The sequence below is a fragment of the Agrilus planipennis genome, unplaced genomic scaffold (genome assembly GCF_000699045.2).
Source record: "Agrilus planipennis isolate EAB-ADULT unplaced genomic scaffold, Apla_2.0 scaffold47, whole genome shotgun sequence".
Classification (NCBI taxonomy): Eukaryota; Metazoa; Arthropoda; class Insecta; order Coleoptera; family Buprestidae; genus Agrilus; species Agrilus planipennis.
This window is the reverse complement of record NW_020442442.1, coordinates 1,414,096-1,439,561: the sequence shown is the minus strand read 5'-3', so window position 1 is coordinate 1,439,561 and position 25,466 is coordinate 1,414,096. Positions and strand designations below refer to the sequence as shown.

At 35.3% G+C, this 25,466-nt stretch overlaps 1 protein-coding gene across 1 annotated transcript in view; it reads left to right on the top strand.

The window, feature by feature from the left end:
• Positions 1-13,392, top strand: part of LOC112903843 (frizzled-2) — a 41,302-nt gene extending 27,910 nt beyond the window's left edge. Inside the window, exon 2 of the mRNA XM_025980355.1 lies at positions 9,865-13,392. Coding sequence (XP_025836140.1) covers positions 10,078-11,928 — 1,851 coding nt within the window. The 5' untranslated portion in view covers positions 9,865-10,077 and the 3' untranslated portion in view covers positions 11,929-13,392. The remainder of the gene's footprint in view (positions 1-9,864) is intronic.
• The last annotated feature ends 12,074 nt before the right edge of the window (positions 13,393-25,466 follow it).

Genomic DNA, 25,466 nt, shown 5'->3' with positions numbered 1-25,466 from the left:
TTTAAATAACTTTTAGTAGTTTGTGTTAGTATTTGGGTAATAATTTATTTACGATAAATAATAAATAAAAAAAAATAAAACATTTTGACAAAAATTTATTTTATTCAAATACAAAATTCATTAGGTCCTTGCCACGTATTTAGTACATAAATGGCAGTAAAATTAAATTATTTCTATTTACTATGAACAAACAATAGGAAGTATAAAGAACGACTAGTTTGTTTAATGATTCCTCCTAAATTAGTTTTAGCATTTGGAGGTTTTTCTTTTGTAAAAACTATAACAATTACTCTATAGTAACAATAATTCTATAGTTTATAGGTAAATTTTTGCGAAATTAATATTCATTGTCAAGGATATAAACTGCAATTAATTACAGTAATTCGTAAACGTCGATACTTGTAATGCTGATAAGCGCACTTATTAATCCACAATTGTACAAAATTTTATTTGTTACGCACCGAAGATAATTTTCAGGTTTTTATTGTAGACTGTATTTAATTTTTACGGGCTTTTGAATGGCATCACTGGCATGGATAATTGCACTCAAAATAGATCATTGCGTCTCTGTTTGTTTAAACCTAAATATATATTACGGCCCCTACGTTTTAAATGTCAACGAATACGTTAGCCACATTACAAACGTGCAAACTAGTGAGCAGAATAAGTCAGTCTTTAGACTATTATTTCTAAATTCGCCTTTGAAACTCATTGCAACAATCAGGTATAAGTGAAATTTTTATTAATTTATACTCGCTCCCGTGCAGAGCAGGGCTCTAGACATACTCCTTTAACAATCTTTTTCGATTTTAAATGCTTTTCCTCCCATTTGCGCTTTAAGATACTATACTTCATTTACTTTCTCTAGCGATATGCCCCTTCCAATGTCTTGGATGCGCGCTGGCAAAATCGTAGGTAGGGAGAAAAAAGCTCATTGTACTCTCGACTCTTGTTCATTAAACATACTTTTTCATACAGTACCTGCCAAAAGTTTTGTTCAATCATGAATAGTAGTGCGAATCGAAAATAAGCGTTAAAGCCTTTAATATGTCTTCAAATATAAATAAACATCTCGTTGGTATTTTCAGTAGTAATTGGTAGCAATAACAGCACATTTGAGCAACGCAATTTTAGTGGATAAAATGGTAAATTTTTTCGTGCAGTACTGTAAGGATTATACGCTCCTTGCCCGTTAAGAGTTTAGCCGAGAGTTGTCTCCTTCCTTTTCTGGCCTAGTGCTGTTCTTTTCTACCTTGCGCCGGTTAAACTGAAGGTCACATCGCTACAGAAAGTAAACGAAGTATATCTATGTGTTAATTTTTGTGGAAATCATTAAAGTTAGGTATTAATTCGAAATTCTAGTCTTGGAAAATCTGATAAGCATCCGATAGGAACTGAAGTAAAAAAAAGACCTTCCCAGAATGGCTAAGATTCTGAGAAACATTTCAAATATTGTACCTACTCGCTATTTGTAAAATGAAAACTCTCGCGACGAAACATTTAAATGTCAGTCTAATTTTCCATCAAAAAAAGAAGTATCTACATTAATTGAAATGAGATGAAAAATATCACGCTCACACGTCCCATAGGTATGTATGTACATGTTTATAAAAGCGTTAATTTACACGAATACCTGCGAGTTTTTTCATATGTGAACATGCCTCCCATACGTATATAATCATTGCCAACCTGTCGGGTCTTTTGTCAGTCTAGTAGCCAAATAATCCATTGTTCGGTTTTTTGTCGTCGCCTCACCGTCCGTCCCATCCGTCCTCTCATAGCAAATGAACACGCGCCAATTTGGCAGTCGCGGGACACGGTCACGGATACGAGGCGTGATAAAAAAATGTACAGATTCAATCGGTTTTTTCCTCTTGAACCAATTATATATCCACTTAATGAGATGTGTCCATTACCCACTGTTCAAGATAAAAATATCCTTGCGTTCGTTATTAAGTCTACCGTACCGTACCGTACCGTATAGCGGCCATCTTAGGTGTTGGTGTGTAAATTCCTGTAGTCAAAACTTACGTTATACTAATATAAATCTATCTTGAAAGTTTGTTTAAAAATATTGCTGATACCGCGCTCATCCAGATTCATCCTAAGACTAGTTGGGCACGCACCTCCACACTTTCCTACCCTTAACTAATCTTNCTTTTAGATTACAGGAAAATTAATTAAGTCTATGCTCTGAACATAACATTTCAACAATATTTAGTACAATTTTTGGGTGTAGGTGACAGACATTAATCAATTTCGATATCCTCTTCTTCGCTAATTCGATAATTGACGCCAAAAATACAAAAATCTTCATTTACTGTAACACTAACACATCATGTTTATACAACTTGAGAAACAAAAGGTGGCTGCGAAATTTTAGGTATGTATGGTATGTATTTTTAATTTGAAAGTATCAATTTTTAACGAATCACCCCATATAACTCTTGCAGTAATTAAATTCGGCGTTATTGGGTTCTTGTTGTTATTCTGCGCTATCCTTTACTTTATATCCCTACAACTCCTTCCGTCCTGACTTATCTGACTTCCTAGGTACCTAAAATCAGCTACTTCATATCTATCTTTAGATTCGTTTTTTCATTACTTTTTCTTCCCTTGCATATCAGTATTTTTGTTTTACTTTATTTCATTTTCATACAGTTAAACTGCTGCTAAATCGTCTACAAATCTAAGCATACTAATCTTTTGCCCCTGCATATCTATCCCTATAGTTGTACTGTCTTTAATGAAATTGATCGCGTCTTCGATGTATAGATCAACAGAGTGCATCCCTGTCTGATTCCCTTCCTAATATTTACTTCTCTACGATAGGATTGTAAAAAGTTTTTTTCGACTGATTTAAAACCGTACGCGCTCCCGTATGTGGTACTTACAATTTATTGATCGTGGGGTGTAGTTGATGTGCATCCATTGTTGTGGTACACTTGTACAGCTGTTATATGTATAGTGGGCCTCTTTTTCGATTCAACTTCAATCTTTTCCTCGAGTGCCGCACTGGCGGCGTCTCTTTGTGAATACTTTTCAGAAACGCTCCTTTGAACACCGAACGCCTATCTGAATTCGTTTTATTAATTAATGAGATTAGGTTGTAGCCGAGAGGCATCCACTGTCACCCGTGTCACTCCAAACGGTATGTAATACCGCGCTAAAACAGGCCATGAATTGAAAAACAAAGCCATATAAAACAGAATAGAAATTCGTTTTGTTTTAAATTCGCCTAAAACAATAACCGTATTTTAAAATTTAATAATGTCGAAATAGTAGACAGTGATTCATTGAAATGTAGGAGAAGCATTCGAGTCAAGTGACAACATTCCCTATTACACGCTAGGAGTTATGTAGGATAAAATAACGCCGTAATAAAGTCACTATCCCGACTAGAATCTTGAGGGGGTGCAGGTATACTTCGTTTACTTTCTATAGCGATGTGACCTTCAGTTTGACCGGCGCAAAGTAGAAAAGAATAGCACTAGGCCAGAAAAGGAAGGAGACAACTCTCGGCAAAACTGTTAACCGGTGAGGAGCGTATATAAACGCCATCCTTTTTTATCCTTTACTATTTACGAGAAATAATGGCTTATTTACGAAGCGATTTTAAGCAATACAGCCTTAATCCTTATCCAATTAAGTACTTTTAAATACATTTTGCATTTAATAAAGATCAATATGGCCCTTTACAGTATNAAGTTAAAGTGCTTGAAATTAGTTTCAAATAATCCACACTGTTACATTTACTACATGAAATCTACACGCGACATGATGTCTGCACGCTATATGAGGCATCCCCCTATAAATTCTGGTCGGGGAGACAAAAGTAAAGAAATAAAAGTAAAACAAAAATACTGGTATGCAGGGAAAGAGCGAATACAAGGATAGGAAACGAAAAATTAGAAGAAGTGGATGATTTTAGGTATCTAGTAAGTTAGATAAGTCAGGACGGAAGGAGTTGTAGGAATATAAAGCAAAAGATAGCGTAGGGTCGAGTCGCCTTCAATAAAAAGAAGTCACTTCTGCGCTTGCTAACGGTTAATTTAGAAATTCTAAAAAGATTGTTAAAGGTGTATGTTTGAAGCGCGGCGCGGTACGGGTGCGAAACATGGATGAGGGGCGCGGCGAAAAGGTTAGAAGCTTTCGAAATGATGTGGTGTTACCGGCAAATGATGAGGATATCGTGGATAGAGGAGGTTAGAAATGAAGGGGTATTAGAAAGAATAAGGGAACAGAGGACTCTATGGAAGTCAGTAAGAAATAGGCGAGATATGTTGGTAGGAAACATTCTCATGCATGAAGGTCTAGTTAGAGGCATATTGGAGGCAGAAGCAAGAGTTAAGAGCAGTAGAGGTAGACCTAGATTAGATTACTGTTCGCAAACAATTAAGTAAGGATATGGGTTGTTGTAGTTTTGAGGAAAAAGCGAAGATTAGCTCAGGATAAGAACGAGTGGAAGTGCGGGTACAACCAATCTTAGGACTGACGGCCTATGATGATGATGAAAGAACAAATGTGTTCTGAATAGAATAGTTTTGTACATCAATCAAACTAATAAATTGAAGGGGAGGCTTCTTAATATGTCAAGTATACTTATACCAAACTTCAAAAATCATACTCCAACGCAGTATTAGATAGAATCATAATAACTTGTACCATGTAGTAAGTTATTACCATTTTAGTTGGCAAATATCTCTGAAAAGTGTTAATAAAAATCTCTGAAAAGTAACTGACTTGTATCTAACCGTAAAAACGGTAATTTTTTATGACCAATATAGCAAGAACTGAAGGTCGAATGGTTGGACCCTAACAGTTCACTTTATGATAGGGACGAGGGCAAGTATAGTCCAAGCTCCCTAAGCACAAAAATATACGTCAAAGAATACCTACGATTATAAAAGCTAAAAGGGTAATAACCGCAGAAAAACATACCTATCAAAAAAAAAACTATGTGTACTATTCAAACAAAACATTGGTAAATGTCTAGATGGGGGGTGGGTGGGATCGAAAGAGGAGGTCTCCCCCACCACTGTACCATAAAAAGTTCGTGGCGGTCTCATCCCCATTTAAAGTTATGGGGGTGGGGGCCATCATCTAGACCTTTACCNTGTTCCATGAAAAGCGTTTTCTTAGGATTCTTTTGAAATTTTGACAGAATATTATTTAAGTTATTCTTCACCTATATGTGCAGACTGAAATTATTGGACAATATAGTTTCAGAGATATTTAATTTCAAAGTTCGCGTTTTTGCGGCTCTTATACATTGTACTATACAGGATACCGGCGAGGCTAACTAGAAATACAATGTTAACTTGGAATCCCTTCTTACAAATGTTTTAAAAAACTACAGAAAGATTAAACAATGTCTAATAACTTCTTTGAAAAAAGTTTGATTAATTATTACAACACAGTTTCTGAGATATTAATTAATAAATAACGAACAATTTATCGCACTGAAGTAGTAGAAGGGATACGGGATTGGCTGGGAATAGTGCAGTAACAGCAAAAAAGTTTTAGGCTTAGGTATCACGGCTACCTACTAACTGACTGTACGATACACTCTAGCATAAACTTTTTACTAGTAATGTCGTGAAACAAAATCCTTAATACTACATATTATGGTAAATTTCATAAATGCAGTTAGTACAATGATGCAACTCATTGCAAACATACGGAAAGAATATGACAATAAAAATACTGATGATTCGATATAATCTGTTTAAAGAACCGCAATTCTTTATAAATACTGAGATGGATCCTTAAAATCCTTTTGCCATTCTGAATGTATGTATGTAAATGGAAAAAAGTTATGCGAAACCTTTTAAATTAATTTAACACATTTTGAATTGAAATGAACTATTTCTATATAGGCCTTACATATAATGGTAAAAATATGTAAAGGGCGACAAATTTAAGCTTCTCCCCGGGTGGCAGAAATTCACGCTACGCCACTGAACCAGTCGTTGAATTTATCTTCGTAATTGACAAGTGAAATATAGCGTCGAACGAAGAATAAATAACTCTTAAATTGCATTACATTCATTATTCGATTGCAAAGTTGTTCGTTTGATTAACTTTCCGCTCCGCCCCTTCTCTTTCTTCCTGCTTTTCGTGCTTACGGTGATATTCGTGACCAATGTAGGCGGGACGCGAGTTAATGTCATCTTTAGATCAAATTTTTTAATTAACACTTTAATAAAGAAAAAAAAGAACGAACGAAAAAACAAAATAAAGACGACAGAAATGATTTGTGACAATGGCAATGTTATTTTGTACAACTTAAAAGAATGGTATTTTTGTTAAAAACTATGAAATGGGGTAGTTCTCAATCCTTAAGGATAACATGTCCTGCAATATTACTGGAAGTGTAGATTTTTGTGTTATTTTCCAGTGTGGTTGAGATCTTGAAGATAGTGTATTTTATTTAAACATCAAAAAGTTTCGCCCATCTCTATTATCCTTTATTATCCTTAAACCATCTGTACAGAAATTGTTATACTTCCATTTTCTCGTAGTAACTTGCTCCTTACACTGTCAGATGGCACTTCACGTTTGGCTTGATGGCTTTATATTTCTATTTAATCGTAGATGGCAGTTAGCACATCATCCTTGTTATTATCGATATTTTTATTGATTACCTGTCGAAAAACATTTCGTTTACGTGATGTTCTAGTTTTAAGGAATTGCAAAGATTAGCTAAGGAGATGCAAATGTGAAAGTGCATGTCCAATCAGTCTTAGGACGGATGATGATGATGGTTATGACATTGTTTACTATCTTGTAGTATATTTTAGAAGAGCATTTCGGCACCTCCAAGGAAGTGGAGGATGGGGAACATAATATGCGATTAATAAATAAACCGGTATGGCAGCATTGTATATTATATACCCAGACACTTGTATGAATGTGATTTTGTAAAATAAAATTGGCGAATTTGCATTTGAGACTTGGAACATGCCAGATTCGTTCACCTGCTGCGTTGCAGCTCTGGTGTTTTTCATATTATTTTTAAGGACCAGTCGCAGTTTCGTTCCAATGGAGTGTCGTTTATCAAAAATCCAACGGTTATAAGAATCTAAATCGCGCCAATGTTTTGCGTTATGAGTAACACTTGAAGTCCTAATCCAGTTATTTGGCTTTATGTATATGAGCTCGTTATTTTATTTACGACTTTGGAAATGCACTAGGGCATTTGAAGGAAGTGTAAATAGTTTACATACTACATTTTAGATAAATTGAATGTGAAATTGGTCAAAGTACTTCAAGATGTATGTTCAAAAGAATGTGCGCGTACGGATGTGTATCTGGACAAGTGTATAACATTGGGAAAACACTTTTCCACTTCTTTTAAAATTTCTAACCTGTTAAGTTAAAGTGCTTAAAATTAGTTTCAAATAATCCACACTGTTACATTTACTACATGAAATCTACACGCGACATGATGTCTGCACGCTATATGAGGCATCCCCCTATAAATTCTGGTCGGGGAGACAAAAGTAAAGAAATAAAAGTAAAACAAAAATACTGGTATGCAGGGAAAGAGCGAATACAAGGATAGGAAACGAAAAATTAGAAGAAGTGGATGATTTTAGGTATCTAGTAAGTTAGATAAGTCAGGACGGAAGGAGTTGTAGGAATATAAAGCAAAAGATAGCGTAGGGTCGAGTCGCCTTCAATAAAAAGAAGTCACTTCTGCGCTTGCTAACGGTTAATTTAGAAATTCTAAAAAGATTGTTAAAGGTGTATGTTTGAAGCGCGGCGCGGTACGGGTGCGAAACATGGATGAGGGGCGCGGCGAAAAGAAAAGGTTAGAAGCTTTCGAAATGATGTGGTGTTACCGGCAAATGATGAGGATATCGTGGATAGAGGAGGTTAGAAATGAAGGGGTATTAGAAAGAATAAGGGAACAGAGGACTCTATGGAAGTCAGTAAGAAATAGGCGAGATATGTTGGTAGGAAACATTCTCATGCATGAAGGTCTAGTTAGAGGCATATTGGAGGCAGAAGCAAGAGTTAAGAGCAGTAGAGGTAGACCTAGATTAGATTACTGTTCGCAAACAATTAAGTAAGGATATGGGTTGTTGTAGTTTTGAGGAAAAAGCGAAGATTAGCTCAGGATAAGAACGAGTGGAAGTGCGGGTACAACCAATCTTAGGACTGACGGCCTATGATGATGATGAAAGAACAAATGTGTTCTGAATAGAATAGTTTTGTACATCAATCAAACTAATAAATTGAAGGGGAGGCTTCTTAATATGTCAAGTATACTTATACCAAACTTCAAAAATCATACTCCAACGTAGAATATTAGTACTTTTGTGTTGGACAGATTAAATAAATTATCAAATTTGATATTTAAGTCCTATTACTTATTACTTATTGATTATTCCCCCTATTAAATAAAACTTGAACAGTAGTCAGAATATTTAGCTGATTTTCCACCACTTTTGCGCCTATTCGACTGAAAACTTTTCACTTTAGAGATCGACATATGTTTTTCCTATATAACGCCCCTCGACAAGAATTAAATGCCGGCAAATCTGGTTCTAATTGAAACGAGGGTTGTGTGACGTCACGCGTTAATACGCATTGAGCCGTCCGTCGCCCTTTGGCAACCCCCCGGCACATCCAGTCCACCCACCACCCACCCGAATCCACAGGACGACGTGTTATCACGGAAGGGGGATGTAATTTCTTCCCGCGTCGCTATACTCTTATATTGCTTTTTCCACTGTATTTCAGGATGCAGTCGAAGTGCATCAAAATGCAATTATGGGTCTGTTTGTACGCATGGGTGTATGATATATGTGTGCGTTCCCTCAAAATGTTTGATTTGAGGGTCATCGGAGATTCGTTAACAACGAGATCGTGAAAAGTACACGAGGGTTGAACACTTCCCATTTTCCGCAAATCCCCTTTATTGCTTTTCCAGTTTGTCTCAATATATAAATTGCTCGAGATCGATCGCTTTGATGGTTAGATATTTACAAGAATACAACTAGGTGCTATTTATGGAGTCACCAACTCAAAACAGGCACATATCACGGAGAGAAACATCTTGGAAAAATTACCATGACATAATTTAATAGATATTAGTTCAATATTTTTTGTAAGGGAGCCTTATAAGTCTAATATTTCCTCCATTGTCAGGCAAAGACACCGAAATTATGAGATAGCATGATAATTTTTACAAGATTTTTCTCTCCGTGAACAATAAATCTATAGGTACAGTAGAATCCGCTTATAATGACATCGAAAGGAAATGACAAACACGTGACACTAAGTGGATGTCATACAACAACTTTCTATTTTGGTTAATTGTTTAGTTTAATAGAGAGAAAGAACTATAAATTGTATATATTTATTAACAGAAAAAGAACGGTGAATTGTAATATCAATATATATAAGAAGGGTCAGAAAAATGAGCGAAAATGTAATTATTAATCATTTGGGTCACTATAGCCGGATATGATTTCTTGAGAATCGGTTGTAATAAACGATATGCCATTTTAAACGGAGTCATTATATCCAAACTTTCTTATAGAGAATTTAATATGAAAACCAAACTTAATACTGCAATTACTTCATATTAAGGGGTTGGTCAATGTAGGCGGAGTCATAATAAACGAATTCCACTGTATTTCATTTCGGCATATATACAATAATGCTATAATTACTTTGAATATTCCTGGAGTTTAAGGCATAAGGAAACCTTTGTTTTATGTTTAGTTATTTTGGAAACGTTCCCTGTTTTAAATATATGTAGTTATGTATATTTAAGTAAATATTATTTTTCGTTTCCGATTTAATTGTCGATATGTTTTCGTTGTCTAATGAAGGAATCCCTTGTTTCAGGTCCCGTTACATGGTTATGGAACAGGCCGGAGGCACCCGACGTCGTCGGGCACGCAGGCAACTGCCTTGCCTCTCGCTAAATAAACAAAAATCGATCGAACGAAAACAGCGATCGGTTTAAACTAAAATACAAACAGTTCCGTAAATAGATGCTGCACGAATCGGCGTGAGAGTGCGTGCGCGGTATTTTTGAACATACGAGATAAAGACACGATGCGGTGGTGCGCGCTGTTAGTGACTATTCTCCTAGTGTTTTCGGTTATTGGTGACGTATTTTCGGACGGCACGTCTCTAATCTCGTCCCAAACGGATTTGGTCGAAGGAGAAGGAAAATGCGAAGAAATTACGATACCAATGTGTCTGGGCATCGGTTACAACTTGACCCGGATGCCCAACGAACTCAATCACGATAATCAGGAAGAAGCTGGTCTAGAGGTTCATCAATTTTGGCCCCTGGTTGAGATAAAATGCTCCCCGGACTTGAGGTTTTTCCTCTGTTCAATGTACACGCCCATTTGTTTGAAAGAGTACAACAAACGTTTACCACCCTGTAGAGACTTGTGTCGGAGGGCTAGAGAGGGTTGCGAACCGTTAATGCAACAGTACGGTTTCAAATGGCCCGATCGTATGGAATGCGATCAGTTTCCGGTGTACGGCGGGGAGGAGCTATGCATGGACCAAAATAAGAACGAATCCGGTTCAGGAGGAGGTTTCCCATCTTCAAAATCGACGACGAGGCCCAAACACAACAAAAACAATTGCAAGAATTCAAAAAACTGCGCGGATCCCCCAGGGGACAGAAGCAAGGCAAGAGGAAGAGATTGCACTTGCCAGTGCCGCCACCCTCTAATTCCTCTGGGGAGGGACTCGCCACAATACAACCGAAGCGTCGCGGTGGGAGGTGTCGCGGACTGCGGGTATCCGTGCCGGGAGACGTTCTTCAACACCGACGAAAAAGAGTTCGCAACCGTGTGGATAACTCTGTGGTCGGGCCTGTGCGCCGCGTCCACCCTAATGACACTCATCACCTTCCTCATCGAAACAGAACGTTTCAAATATCCTGAGAGGCCCATCGTGTTCCTTTCAGCCTGCTATTTCCTGGTCTCGATCGGTTATCTGGTTCGCGTCGGTATCGGACACGAGAACATCGCTTGCGATGGGAAGGTCATTCGGTATTCTTCGACCGGTCCAAACACTTGCACCTTAGTGTTTCTTCTCGTATACTTTTTTGGTATGGCTTCGTCGGTATGGTGGGTCATTTTATCACTGACCTGGTTCTTGGCAGCCGGTTTAAAATGGGGTAACGAAGCTATTGCCAGCTACGCTCAATATTTCCATTTGGCGGCATGGATGATCCCCACCATACAAACAGTTGGTGTTCTACTGTCTGGAGCAGTCGATGGTGATCCCGTTTCTGGTATTTGTTATGTGGGAAATATGAACATGGAGAATTTGCGTACTTTCGTGTTGGCTCCGCTGCTTATCTACCTGCTGTTGGGAACGAGTTTCCTTTTCGCCGGTCTCGTGTCCCTTTTCCGCATACGTAACGTGATCAAACGCCAAGGGGACGACAGTTCGAAAGCTGACAAACTGGAAAAACTGATGATCAGAATTGGCATCTTCAGCGTGCTGTACACAGTGCCTGCTACAATAGTAATCGGATGTTATTTGTACGAGAACGCTTTCCACGACGAATGGCTGGCATCGATCGCATGTCCGTGTTTGACGCCCAATCGGACGCGTTTACGACCGTTATATTCTGTACTCATGTTGAAATACTTTATGGCTCTGGCGGTCGGCATCACTTCCGGAGTATGGATCTGGTCCGGGAAGACTCTCGACTCGTGGAGACGTCTCTGGAGGCGGTTGTTCGGTAAATCGGATCGAACTGGCGCGGCTGCAGTCCTTATTAAAACGCGACCGGGTAAACCGCCCCCTCAGTACTTGGTTGCGGCTCCGGGAAGCGCCTCGTTACTCGGACCGACTGGAAGCAGCGTTGCGTCTGCCAGCCAGCACCATTTGCACCATCACGTGTTGAAACAACCACCTTTAAGTCACGTATGACAAGCGGGCGAGGGGGCCACGCCCGTTGTCGTTACTCACCAAGGAGCCGGATCTGGACCTTCTCTGAGTAACTACGGGCCCATTTGAGTGACCGCCTTGGCCCCTCGCCACTCGGTCACAGCTCTCTAGTCTTACGGTGCCATTTACGATACAGTGACTTTTTTGCAATCCTACTTACATTGTGCGACGTTTTCATGGACGCTTTCATCTCTGATTCAGCTACACCTACACACCCCTCACTCACATACTACCCCTCGTGTTCGACTTATTATACTCTCGTTAGCTCGTTGACAGAAAAACGAAGAAATGGATGTTTATTTTTCGGTTCTTATTTTTTTTTTGGGTAAGAATACATAATAATTATTTTTTGTTTTTCGACCTCTGCCTTCCTTATTGGAGATCTCGATCACTATCTTAGAAAACGATTGTGAAACAAAATATACGTAATAGATGTAATACGTGGAAAAATAAATTTATTGAATAATATAAATCGATGTGATTTTGTACGTAATATATTATATTATAATGAGATAAGAGAGTGTGGCGCGTCGAAATATTCTGTCCTGTAAGGGGAGTCTTTCTTCTTGTAACAATGAAAACATCTTGATTGATTTTCATTATTTTAGAAAAAATTTCAGGCAAACTTTCGGGGTTTATATCAATTGGTCATTTTAGATGTGATTTTTTAATGATTACCAATTGATTTCGTCTTCGAAAGCGTATAACTTTTTATTCAATCGAGATATTTGATTGTCTCAAAATAAAAAACTCATAGTATTTACTGAATACATACATATATGGAAATGATTTGTGCCATAAGATAATACTTTAGAAAGGGCCTGGATATGAGAAAGGACTTCTTTGATTTAACTGCATCAAATGCGTTTGTTTTCGTTTTCCAATTTCGACGCCTCACCGCGCATTTTAATTCCTAACTAAATCTGTAAAAATAGCGAATACCTAAAATATTATTGTACGTCGTCGATATGTATAAGAGTAAGTTAGATTTATGATTTATTTGATCTATTTATTGCCTCATAAAAAGCGACGTTCGTTATCTTTTTGTAAGTACTTATTTGTGTATTTGTATTAAATTGAGCCACCGGTTTCAGATTCTTTTTCTACAAACAGTTGTAAATAATATTACGATCAATTAGCAGCTGCCAGCGATAAAGTGTATTTAAACAAGCTTTATTACTATTACTATATTATTATTATTATTATTATTATTATTGTTTACGATACGACTGTTATTACTGTACATATCGAAATTTTGTACACAGAACTGACTTTTGTTTTTTTTTTTAACTTATAAGAATTTATTTTTTATTTTCACACACCTGTCGTTTCGGCCTCATTGTGTATATCGTTCAAAAGTTTATACGTAACATTCTTGTATAAATAAATAAATATAGGTTCATATCTGTATGCTTCACTATGTATACGACTTTAATTATATTTTATTGTTTTTTAACACAAAACAACGATTTTTATTTCTTATAGAACCGATCCCCATCATCAGATCTATCTGACATATCGTTTTAGTAGTTTTGTCATGTAAATTTATTTCTGCTGGGATTTTATTTTTACAAATTCGGGTCCAAATTGTAATTTTTATTATTTTCGCTTACCAAGCAGCGGGCTAGTGCGATAAATTGTAAATATCGCTTTAATATTTAGATAATTTTTCGTTTCTCATTTTCTGTGTGTTATTTTCATTTCTGGACATTTTAGTTGCAATAACAGGCCCGATTTCTGTTAATAATACATTTATTTACTTACTTAAAATTTTCATGGAGTAATTTTAATTTATTTTGTAAGAGTGAAAATTAGTTCTGTTTTGATCTTGCTAAATGTGCAGGAGCATGACAAAAGAAAATTGCAATACCAATACTATTTTGGCTTATCACTACTTTTAAACTATTCTTATGATTACCTTGAAATTCAGCAAGGATTTTTAAAATATAAATGTCTTATTTTGAAAGTTTCATGGAAATTACTCTGTTATTTTTCTATGGTGTTAATTTCCTTAATGGTGCTGTTGCTTCAAAAGGTAAGTGTATTATTTAAAAAGTGATTTTATCTTTTTAATCCCTCTTTAATTATTCATTGTTCAATCGTGCTCTTTGGAGGGGACTGAGAAATTTTAACATTACTTTATCTTACTTATTTGGTTGACAAAATCTGATGCAAAATTTTATAAATTTGCTTTATTTTTATTTATAATTTTGAAGAAATTTAAAGTATTTATAATCAAGAAATGTTTTAAAATTAAATTTGCTCATTTGCCATCACCATTTTAATAAATAATTTTATCCAGTTGTTGGAGTTTATGTTGATGTGTATTGTGACATTTATCTTTTTTTGCCTCTTTTTCCGTAAGTTCACGAACTTACTACATCGAAAACAATCGAATAACAGGTCACCTCTACATAATTCTCCTCGCTTGATGCTTTCATCATTATTCATTAGTTTATCGGACGTTGTCGTGGAAATTGCCGTCTAATAAAATGTTCTTCTTAGCTTTGTAATTCGAGTTTGCACTTTCGTGTAAGTGTTGTTTGGAAGGACTCATTTTTCCAAATGGAAGATCAAGGTAGGATACATTTGATTTTATACTTGTTAGGTATACATATTCGTGTTGTAGATAAGCAGTTTTCTGTTTTTCTCCTTGAATGATTTTCTTTGTCTAACATTGTAGTATTTTTTACCAATCGATGCGTTGAAAAGATAAATTGACTAAAAATAATCTTTTAGTTGTGGAAAATGAATTTGGATATAAATCGATTGTAGGTATCGAGTAACTATTTATTTTTGAGAAAAACAAAAAGGGTTGGCAAAAAGTACGCAGTTTTTCCTAGGACAGGACTATCGTCATTTCTGTGTTTTTTGAGAAAAGTTAAATTAATTATCTTGCACTTTTTAAAATATTTAGTTGGTAAGATCACAAATTTATTAGGAGATAATTTACGAGGGTTTTCATTTCCCATAGGCGTAACTGAAGGTTAATCTCGTCGACGATATAAAAGTGCATATGAATATGTATTTTCGTATTGTCAAAAAACAATTTGTTTAATATTATCCACAGAAATTTACAATATTAAATTATTATGTAAAATTAATTGCTAGTAGGTACTTCTACAGTCTACATGAATAAGATAGTCTGTATTTTAGTAATGGAATACTTAATGAGGTTAGCAGGTGTTAATTTTAATTCCTTACGTTCCAATTTGAACTAAATAATGGTTTCTTTTTTATTAAAATTTAAATCGCCACCACTTCGTAGTGTATTGACTAAATAAGGGTGAAAGGTAATTTAAATGAAATGTAGTATGTACTAAAATTTCAGTTTTTTAAAAAGAAAATTGGAAAGAATCCGTTATTCATAATATAGACGTAAGATGAATTGGGGTTCTATGGAATTAATTTAAAAAAATCACGACGCCGCGAGGAACAGAAAGTTTGAAGCGTTTGAGATCTAGTGCTAAAGGCGGATGATCAAAATACTAGAGATGCATTGGATAGAGATTTTGTCGGGTACCGGATAACCTTAAATTAAATACCACCCTCACCAACGTCCCAAACCACATTAAGTCCCGTTCGAGAAGTCTTTTAAACAACCAATTAAATTTATCAAATCATACTAATAAGTTATCATTAATCAAAATCTGGTATACAACTCTGTACAAGCGACAGAAATTGTAACAGTACTAGGGTTGCCACCTTTTCAGGCTTTACATAAAGTATTTCTCGACTAAAAGGTTAAAAAAAAAGTACTCAGCATAAAAATAAAGTTTTATTTTTTTTTTTTAAAAACATATTTTTTGTTACACTTAGCAGTCAGTAACAAATTGCTGTTGCTCTTACATCAATAGCCTCTAAACATGGCAAACAAAGATTTAAGTAAACTCAAAGTTCATTTTTAATTAGTTTTAATGAAGCTTTATTCCTGTCGTCCCGCCACTTTGCGTTCATAACAGTGAATACTACTTTGAACAGATTTGGGAAAACAGGTTGCTCCGTAAATATGGCTTGCCATTTTTCTGTGCAATATTATTGACGTAAAAATACACTGAATTTAGAATAATCGCTTACAAAATTACAATGTTTACGTAAGGCCTTAAATAAAGTATTTTTGCGTACTTTATGTGTCTTGTAATGTATAACGTACGCACAGTCGAAATAGAGTACAATACTTTATAATAGAGTACGGGTGGCAACCCTAAAGAGTACTGTTGTGTTCTTATTCATGAGAACAGGTAAATACATGAACTATATCGAAATAATAAGTAATTTAGCATATTATTCAAAAAATAATACAAATTAGGACAAACGACCTATCCCAATACAATTTTAATTAGGTAGGTTTTTGTTATACTTACTAAATTATTATTGCTGGTGTTTGACTAGCTCATCCTATTTCTAAAAATTACCTTGGATAGAAATGGTTTGAAATGAGAAAAGTAGGAAAACCAACGGCGCTAAGGAAAAGGGGAGACAGGATGGTAGGGGACATGAAAATTTAGTTAGAGACATATCTATAGAAACAGATAGGAATAAAAAAATACAGATGAGGATCTAAACGCAAATATTAAGGGATATGCGATGTTCAAATACGAAAATTGGGTCAGTATAGAAAGGAATAGAGGTTCGTCCGTATCCCAACCATTCTTCGGGACTGATGGCCGATATCTCATACAGTGCCTCGATAAAAGCAGGTAAAATTGCAGCGGGCTCTGAGTTTCGTGATAATGTAATTAATTATAACATTAATAATTTTATAAATCCATACACGTCATTTTTATTGTATACTGAGATTGCAATGTCAAGACTTCCGCTGCATGTTGGCGAGTGTCGTAATTCATAGAATAATTAAACAATTCCTTAATTACCGATACATCAGTATTAGGGTGTTTCAAAAAATTGATTATTCTTTTTTTCTTTTCGAAGAATATTGAAAAGTAGATAGAGTACATATCCATAAACATAGATCCTGTTAAAATATTAATATTTAGAGATAGCATTTTGCAATTGTTTGTTTTCCATTTAAATAGCATACAAATCATTGCTTAATTTTAGAATTTTATAACTCGATAACGAAACACTGTACATACAAAAATCCAGAAGGAATTGTTTGGAGGAAATTGAACGTTCTATAAAAAAGGCCTGATTGAATATTTTCGAATGTTTAGCCGTTACATATCGACAGTTATCGACATATTCGATAATTATCGATAGTTATCAATTGCTAGTATTGTTATCGATATTTTTGCCCATCACTAATTGAGACACGGCTCTATCAACGCAGCGGAAGGGTGGTATAGCAGTCTTAATAACAGACAATAAAATTGCTGTTCATAGGCTTATAATTATGGTTGCCATTTTTCTTTTATATAAATAAAGGACTTTGGTTATTAAAGGTAGAAAAAAAGTACCCTGTGTCAAAATAAAGTACAATTTATTTTACTCTACCATTTTGCTTAGAAACATATTTTTCATTACTTTTAACAAATAATTATCACTGCTAAACAATTGCACAGCATCTTTATAGTCTAGATTTAAGTTAAAGTAAATAAGTAGTTCATTTTTTTTCATATTTAGAGACGCTTTTTTCTTTCGTCTCGCTATTTGTTATTCATCAAAGAGAAAACTCTCTGTAAATACTGATGTGGCGGGAATGTGTAGTAAAAATGAAATTACTTTATACAAACTTGAAAAATTATCGTCAGTCTTATTAAATACTTGTGCAGCAGATTATTCCTCAAAACCATTAGAACTATATATCCGATTACATAATTTGTTTAAAAAAAATTTCTCCGTAAAGATCATCCATATTTACATCAAGTTTTTGTAGATTAAATTTTCGACTATTTTCATAAAATGATCAAATTTAACATTGCTTTTTAAATTTATATGGCTATATGTAAATTACCAGTTTGTGTTATTAAAATTAAACCATTTATTTATCCACCTCAGTAACTCTGTCAATTTATAGGGTTGTTCGGAAAGTCATTTCGTTTTTTCCCGACAGAGGATTTAATTGTATGTATGTATGGGTTCCCCATGTTCTCACAGAGAGAAATCTGTGTCGCCGCATTGACGTCTGCGATTCGCTTCTCAAACGTCACGAAAATGATCCGTTTTTGAAGCGCATCATCACTGGGGACGAAAAATGGGTTGTATACAACAACGTCAAACGCAAGAGGTCATGGAGCAAAAAAGATGAACCGGCTCAAACCATTTCCAAAGCCGATATTCACCAAAAAAAGGTGATGCTGTCTGTTTGGTGGGATTTTAAAGGAATCGTTTTTTTTGAGCTTTTACCGGATAACACAACGATTAATTCGGAAGTCTACTGTCATCAGCTGGACAAACTGAATGATGCACTTCAACAGAAAAGGTCAGAACTAATCAACAGGAAAGGTGTAGTGTTTCACCAAGACAACGCGAGACCTCACACAAGTTTGGTCACTCGCCAAAAGCTTTTACAGCTTGAATGGGATACAATGCTACACCCACCATATTCTCCAGACCTGGCACCATCGGATTATTATTTGTTCCGGTCACTCCAAAATTTTTTAGACGGTAAAACCTTCACCTCAAATGAGGAGGTCAAAAACCTCCTCGATCAGTTTTTTGCCAGCAAAGACCAAAAATTTTATGAGCGTGGAATTATGCTACTACCAGAAAGATGGCAAAAGGTGTTGGACCAGAACGGTCAATATATAATTTAATAAAGTATTTGTTTATTATACGAAAACTGTCTTTCATTTCCACAAAAAAAAAACGAAATGACTTTCCAAACAACCCTATATTTTTGTATATTATACCTTTAACATCAACATCATTAAAGACAGAACAACTGTAGGGATAGATATACAGGGGCAAAAGATTAGTATGCTTAGATTTGTAGATGATATAGCAGTATTAGCGTCCAGGAAGGAGGAGTTAGAGATAGCTTTAGATAAAATGGATGCGGTACTGACAAAACAGTTCTGTATGAAAATGAATAAAAGTAAAACAAAAATACTTGTATGCAAAGGAAGAAAAAGAAAAGAAAAAGTAGGAAAAGAGCGAATATAAAGACAGGAGATAGAGAATTAGAAGAAATGGCTGATTTTAGGTATCTAGGAAGTCAGCTAAGTCAGGACGGAAGAAGTAGTAGGGATATAAAGGGGTCGTGTCACCTTCAATAATAGGAAAATTAGAGGTAGAAACGGGAGTTAGGAGGGGTAGAGGTATACCTAGATTAGATTACTGTTCGCAAATAACATACATCGCAATGCTAGGACCCCGCTACAATTCGACTTGCTTTTATCTTGACTTTACAAGTTTATTATCCATTCTAACTCCCACAAATCTTTGTAGAAACGGAATTCCTGTCTTTAACCTGGCATTAAGCATCAATTTCATTTCCTACAAGTGCTATAATTAACCATGCAATGTGGATCTTTTGTCGCAAACTTGCTTATCGATTTACACCCTCACGTCCGTATCCGTTGTATGCAAGTAGCGCTATTATTAAACTTATTGCTGGTTATCGAAAAGGAGGCAACATGACACTACATCTAAACACGACCGTGACCAAATATACATGCGTTCCGTGTATTGTAAAATCACCTCAGGTTTGTTCATAAACATTTTAACGATCGGTACACGTAACGACTTTAATCGAAAATGATTTATGGATCTATAAAAAACCGGGATGTAATTGAATGTCTCCCCACGTTATGAGAACTTCCAAACAACATGCTTGTTCCTATAAATTATCAAACATTTTATTGCACGCAGACGCTGCATAAAAACCAATGAAATAATTCCTTACTAAAACAAGTTCTACAGTAACAAGAATATCGCAAAAAACCTATTCTCCATTTCTTTCCCTTATTGGTGAATTTTTTTTAAACTACAGAACCTGGTTAGTGACCACTAAATCCAAATATTACATCCTGACGCTCGAAGCTGACGGAAATTTTTAGGTATAATAATTACAGCCCTATTTCTTCAGTATCCCTATCAGGGGCGTATATTAAATATTTAAAAGCAGGGATCAATTTACAAAATTAACTTATTCGGTTGGTTTTCTTGTTGCAGATATTTAAAGTTTACATAAAAAAGAAATAGGCGTAATAATTTAGTTTATGTAAATGTTATGTTTGATAATAAGTAAGTAATAAAGATACAAACAGAAGAACTAATTGTTGATATCGGTGACAGTGATAGAAATTCCGATGAGGACAGTGAATGTGAAAACTAACTACAAAACAATCAAAAGCATTGGGTTTACTTTTTCTTTTTTCATAAGTTATGTCTTTATATTATTTCCTAGCACGCTACTGTCTTATCTGTATTAATACTATAATTTACGCCTACTGAAAGCTTATCTGTGAATCGGTTCCTAGTGATTTACCGAAATAGGCCATAAATGGGCAAGTACCTACCTACGCGACCGCTCGCCTGCTCCTTCGTCCTACCTGTACATCTTTTACGAATTTGTATACTTGTAGATTGATAAAGTTTCATAACTAGGGGCGAAACGTTGGTGTTTTACACGAAAAATGAAACATTATATATATACCCTTACTGGCATTGATTTTTCTTCTATTTTGCACAAAACATTTGAACACCCCTGTATCAATATTATACATGTGTGTGTATGACTAATCAATAATTAATTAATTCTGAAAAGGGTACAAACAGGTCTAAACGTAGCTGGCTGAGCTGATTCGTGGTAATTGTTTAGCATTGGGGCTCCAGACCATAACCGTGTAAAATTTTTTTCATCGATTTCCGATCATTTTACATATAATAGAATTAGATATTAGAAGGTGGGAGAGACAGTTTTTTATGACTTCATAAATAAAAACAAAATTTTTTGAATGATAGTTTTTCAAAATTGCCCCAATTCTGGATAATTATCAGCATTAGTGACATTGTTTGGTTAGGTAGATTTATGACAAATTGGAGTTTATTCATTGTCCCTGCCCGCCAAGGGCGGGCTGATGTGTTAGAGTATTTTATTCACAGAAAGTACTAGTTTTATTCATTTCCTAGTACAATATCGGAATTTCATACAATTCCTAGAATTGGGGCTCCAGATTAAAATGGCTCCAAAAATTTTTTCATCGATTTCTTTTGGTACTTCTAGGTTAAGTGATTTGAGGCGGGGGAGACACATTTTTTTTATTACACTATACATCATAGAGTATATAGTGGATTTATACCTATGTCTTTCTATTAGTACATATTAGTAAAAGAATTTTATGCAGTAACAGTCGTGAAATAAGGAGATTAAAAACTTGTACAATTTTTAACATTCCCCTCTCCCCCCCTGATCTCCTCTCCCATCTTTTCCCGTCCCTACAGTTTAGAACTGTGATTTGAATATTGAAAATTATCATTCAAAAATTTTCTTTTCTATTTATGAAGTCATAAAAGACTGTCTCCCCCACCATCTAATATCAAATTCTGTTTTGTAGAATTATTGGAAATCAATGAAAAAAANCGGTAATACGGTCGCAGATCGTAGGTTGACTGCCTAGACGCTGAGTGAGGGTACCTATAGCAAAGCGTTATTAGGTGGAATAGGCCAAACGGGCGACTGTAAGTCCGGCGGTGTATTACCCCCGTATTTTCCACTGTTCCAGTTATCGGTTAATCGTCGATTTTATTTATGAAGTCATAAAAGACTGTCTCCCCCACCATCTAATATCAAATTCTGTTTTATCTACAATGACCGAAAATCGATGAAACAATTTTTGAAGCGATTTTGGTCTGGAGCCCCAATTCTCGATAATTACCCGTTTGCTACCTTCAACTCTCGGATCTCCGCCCCTCCCCCCAAAAGCTGTTGTTTTATGCCAAAATATTTGTTCTACCAAAAAACCTCGATAAAGTTCGGGTCGAATTCGAGCACCGAGGTATTTTAATAGTTTATCCGTCACGAGAATGAAGCCTGGAAGATTTTTCCCGCTTTTTCCTAGTAAGTTTTAAGGTTTTCTCATAAAATCAGTCCTTAAAACATACAATTACGATATTACACTAAAAAATTATTTTTCTGTGGTATAACAACTACGATTTTCGGGTTCTTCTCTTTATTTGTATAATAAGGAATTGTTTCTTGCTAAATTTCATTATTCTAGACTAAAGGCAAATACCTACCGTAAGATTTTGATTCCCTTGCGACATAAACGGCCGTATCTTTGGGGCCGTCCATATAATACGTAACTCGGAATTTCACCTTGTTGGAACTTGGAACCCTCCCTTCCTTAGTCACGCTAAGTCACACTTCCAACCCTTAAGTGCCTACCTTATTTGCTTAGTCATATCCACACTAAGGGGAAGAAATGGGGAATATATTTCACACCTTCGCCAAATTATTATTTTCGCTTACCAAGCAGCGGGCTAGTGCGATAAATTGTAAATATCGCTTTAATATTTAGATAATTTTTCGTTTCTCATTTTCTGTGTGTTATTTTCATTTCTGGACATTTTAGTTGCAATAACAGGCCCGATTTCTGTTAATAATACATTTATTTACTTACTTAAAATTTTCATGGAGTAATTTTAATTTATTTTGTAAGAGTGAAAATTAGTTCTGTTTTGATCTTGCTAAATGTGCAGGAGCATGACAAAAGAAAATTGCAATACCAATACTATTTTGGCTTATCACTACTTTTAAACTATTCTTATGATTACCTTGAAATTCAGCAAGGATTTTTAAAATATAAATGTCTTATTTTGAAAGTTTCATGGAAATTACTCTGGATGTCGAACGCTGCCGAACGCGGAGGCCGATTGTGCCTCTTTGTCGCTCGTTCCGCGCTCTCGCTTGCACTTCAAGCCTTAAATGGAACGCCTCAGAGCGAGGTAACGCCGCATGAGTCATGTTTTTTCGTGCGTGCAGCCGGCTCCATCGAATTATAAGACGTTGTCACGTCAAAAACATTTGCTTCCTCCACTCTATAAAGAAAAATTCAACATTTAAGACGAAGTATAAACTTAGTTCCCTCTTTTGAAGAAAAAGTAATTACTAAATTTACGAGCAGGCTTTTTAAAATATCTTTTTTGGCATATTTTTATGATCCTCTAGCTACTTATTTTCTAAAATAATTTATCACTTCGGTTACGCAGTGCACGCGTAAAAAAAAATTCGTTTTTCGCACAAATTCAGACAAGGAAGTGAAGACTGACTCTTTCCCCTCCTTGGTAGATCTATCAATGTATAAAATGAATATATACGAAACTTTTTATCCGTTTCTGGACATTTATAAATTGTTTCGTTCCATTTCCGACTAAGCTACGACAACAAATTTCGAAGAATGTAAAAGAAGCGTTAAGGAGAAGGACCTTCTGGGATTACACCGGTACTTGTACAAATGCGCAAACTTTTGGAAGGGTAACAAAAAAAAAATGGTAAAAAATAGCCGCATCAACAACCGCAATTTGTAGGAAGTGCAATTTGAAAGCTAGTCGTTGATGATAATAAAATTTTGTTAAGAAAAAATATCTTTCGAAGAGGCACAATAGGAAAGAGAACAAAAAAACAAAGGAAAACCAAACCCGAAATTATTTAAGGTAGTCCGGTCGATCTTTTAATGGTAAAATCTGCAACTCAATAAATATTTATAAAATAAACTAATAATTTATACACGTTAGAATTCCTAAAGGAAAACTTTCATAATGTTAGTGCATAATAAATTTCTTTTAAGGTAGTTTATAAAAAACTTTTCCTCATCATGGTCGTCAGTCCTAAAACTGGATGGACAAGCTCCCTACATTTTTTCCTATTCTGAGCTATTTTTCACATTACTTCTTCAATTCTAATCTTTTCTATCCACGGTATCTTCATCTTTAGCCTGTAACACCACATTCCGAACGCTTCTAATATTTTCTTTTTCGCCTCGTCCATGTTTCGCACCCCTACAGCGCCGCGCTCGAAACATACCTTTAACAATCTTTTTGGAATTTCTTAATTAATCGTTCGCGGGCATAGAAGTGACTTCTTTTTATTGAGGGCAACTCGACCTTGCGCTATTCTCTGCTTTATATCCCTACTACTCCTTCCGTCCTGACTTCCTAAATACCTAAAATCAGCAACTTCTTCTAATCTTTCGTCTCCTATCTTTACATTCGCTCTTTCCCTACGTTTTCTTCCCTTGCATACCAATATTTTTATTTTACTTTTATTTATTTTCATACAATACTCTTTTGTCAATATCGCTTCCATATTAATTAAAAGCTATCTCTAGCTCCTTGCAAGATGCTAATATTGATAAACTTTTGTTGTATATTAAATACTTTAGTTTGATCAGTACAGTTACTCATGTTGCGTCGACTAGAAACATTCCTAAATCCCAAAAAATTAACAGAAAAACATTAAAAAGCGTGTTGGTAGCCAAGGTGTCATTGTCAGTTAGAAACAATAGTACTGATAGTTAAGTACCTAATTGAAGCATATGTTTGCGACTTAACTATCAGTGCTCTATACATTCTTCAGAAATATGCATTGTAAACTAAGTATTTTATTACGTTATTGAGAGTTTTCAATAAATCTAAAGTAGAGATCAACAGAACTGTGCGGCAGGTCTTATCAATTTCGGAAACTTAGAAAGCATTTTCAAATCAATAATAAATTTTCATTGCCTTCTAAATAGGTAATGACATATTGCTTCGCTAATGAGAGTGGATGTTACGCTAGATAGAATGTATGAACAACGTACAGGTAATTAGGTGAATCAACCAAATTCAAATAATTTCTTTGTTTTATGGAGTTTTTTGGTCAATGTAGAATAAGTAAGAAAGTTATTTAGATCATTTTTGAAGTCAAAACTTCTTTAGCGACGTTGGGCACTTTTTGGCAGTATATCTGAGTATATCTGTAGCTATACAGCCACGATGATAGATGCGGTTTTACGCGATACTTAGATAAATTTCAATCAAACGTTTTCATTTTTTACTTTAGTTACCATAAGCATATTGTATCTTTTTTAGAACACAATGAAATAATCGAAAGTACAAAAAGTCTAAGTATTGTTGAAATTAATGATGACAATGATGCAAACAATGTTAAAAATCAAGTACCTACATTGGAATTTATGTAAATATTTGAATAATAAAAAACATATAAACATGCATATAATTGTTGCTCGGAGTGTCAATAGATGTGAAAACCAGATTGATGTTGATAATTTTTATTCAAACATTGTGAAATTTCAAATTTTAATACTAAAAGTTCTAAGTTTTCACTTCTATCGGCAGTCCCTATAACTGCCAATTTTTTTTTTTTTAATAAACAAGTGCATATTGTTTACTTATTTTCCATTATGTGTACAGGTACCTAACATAATTCTGAAAATTGTAAACCGATTTCGTGCAAAGTATTAGGAGCGAAACATTGATTTACTCCCTTCATCCTCATCCAGTGTAGATATCGGTAACGTTCAGCAACCCTCTGTGTGAAACCGACGTGGTCGACACGCTCGAACCGTTATCATTCTGATATCGCCAGCTACACAACGTTGCTAAATGAGTGCAAC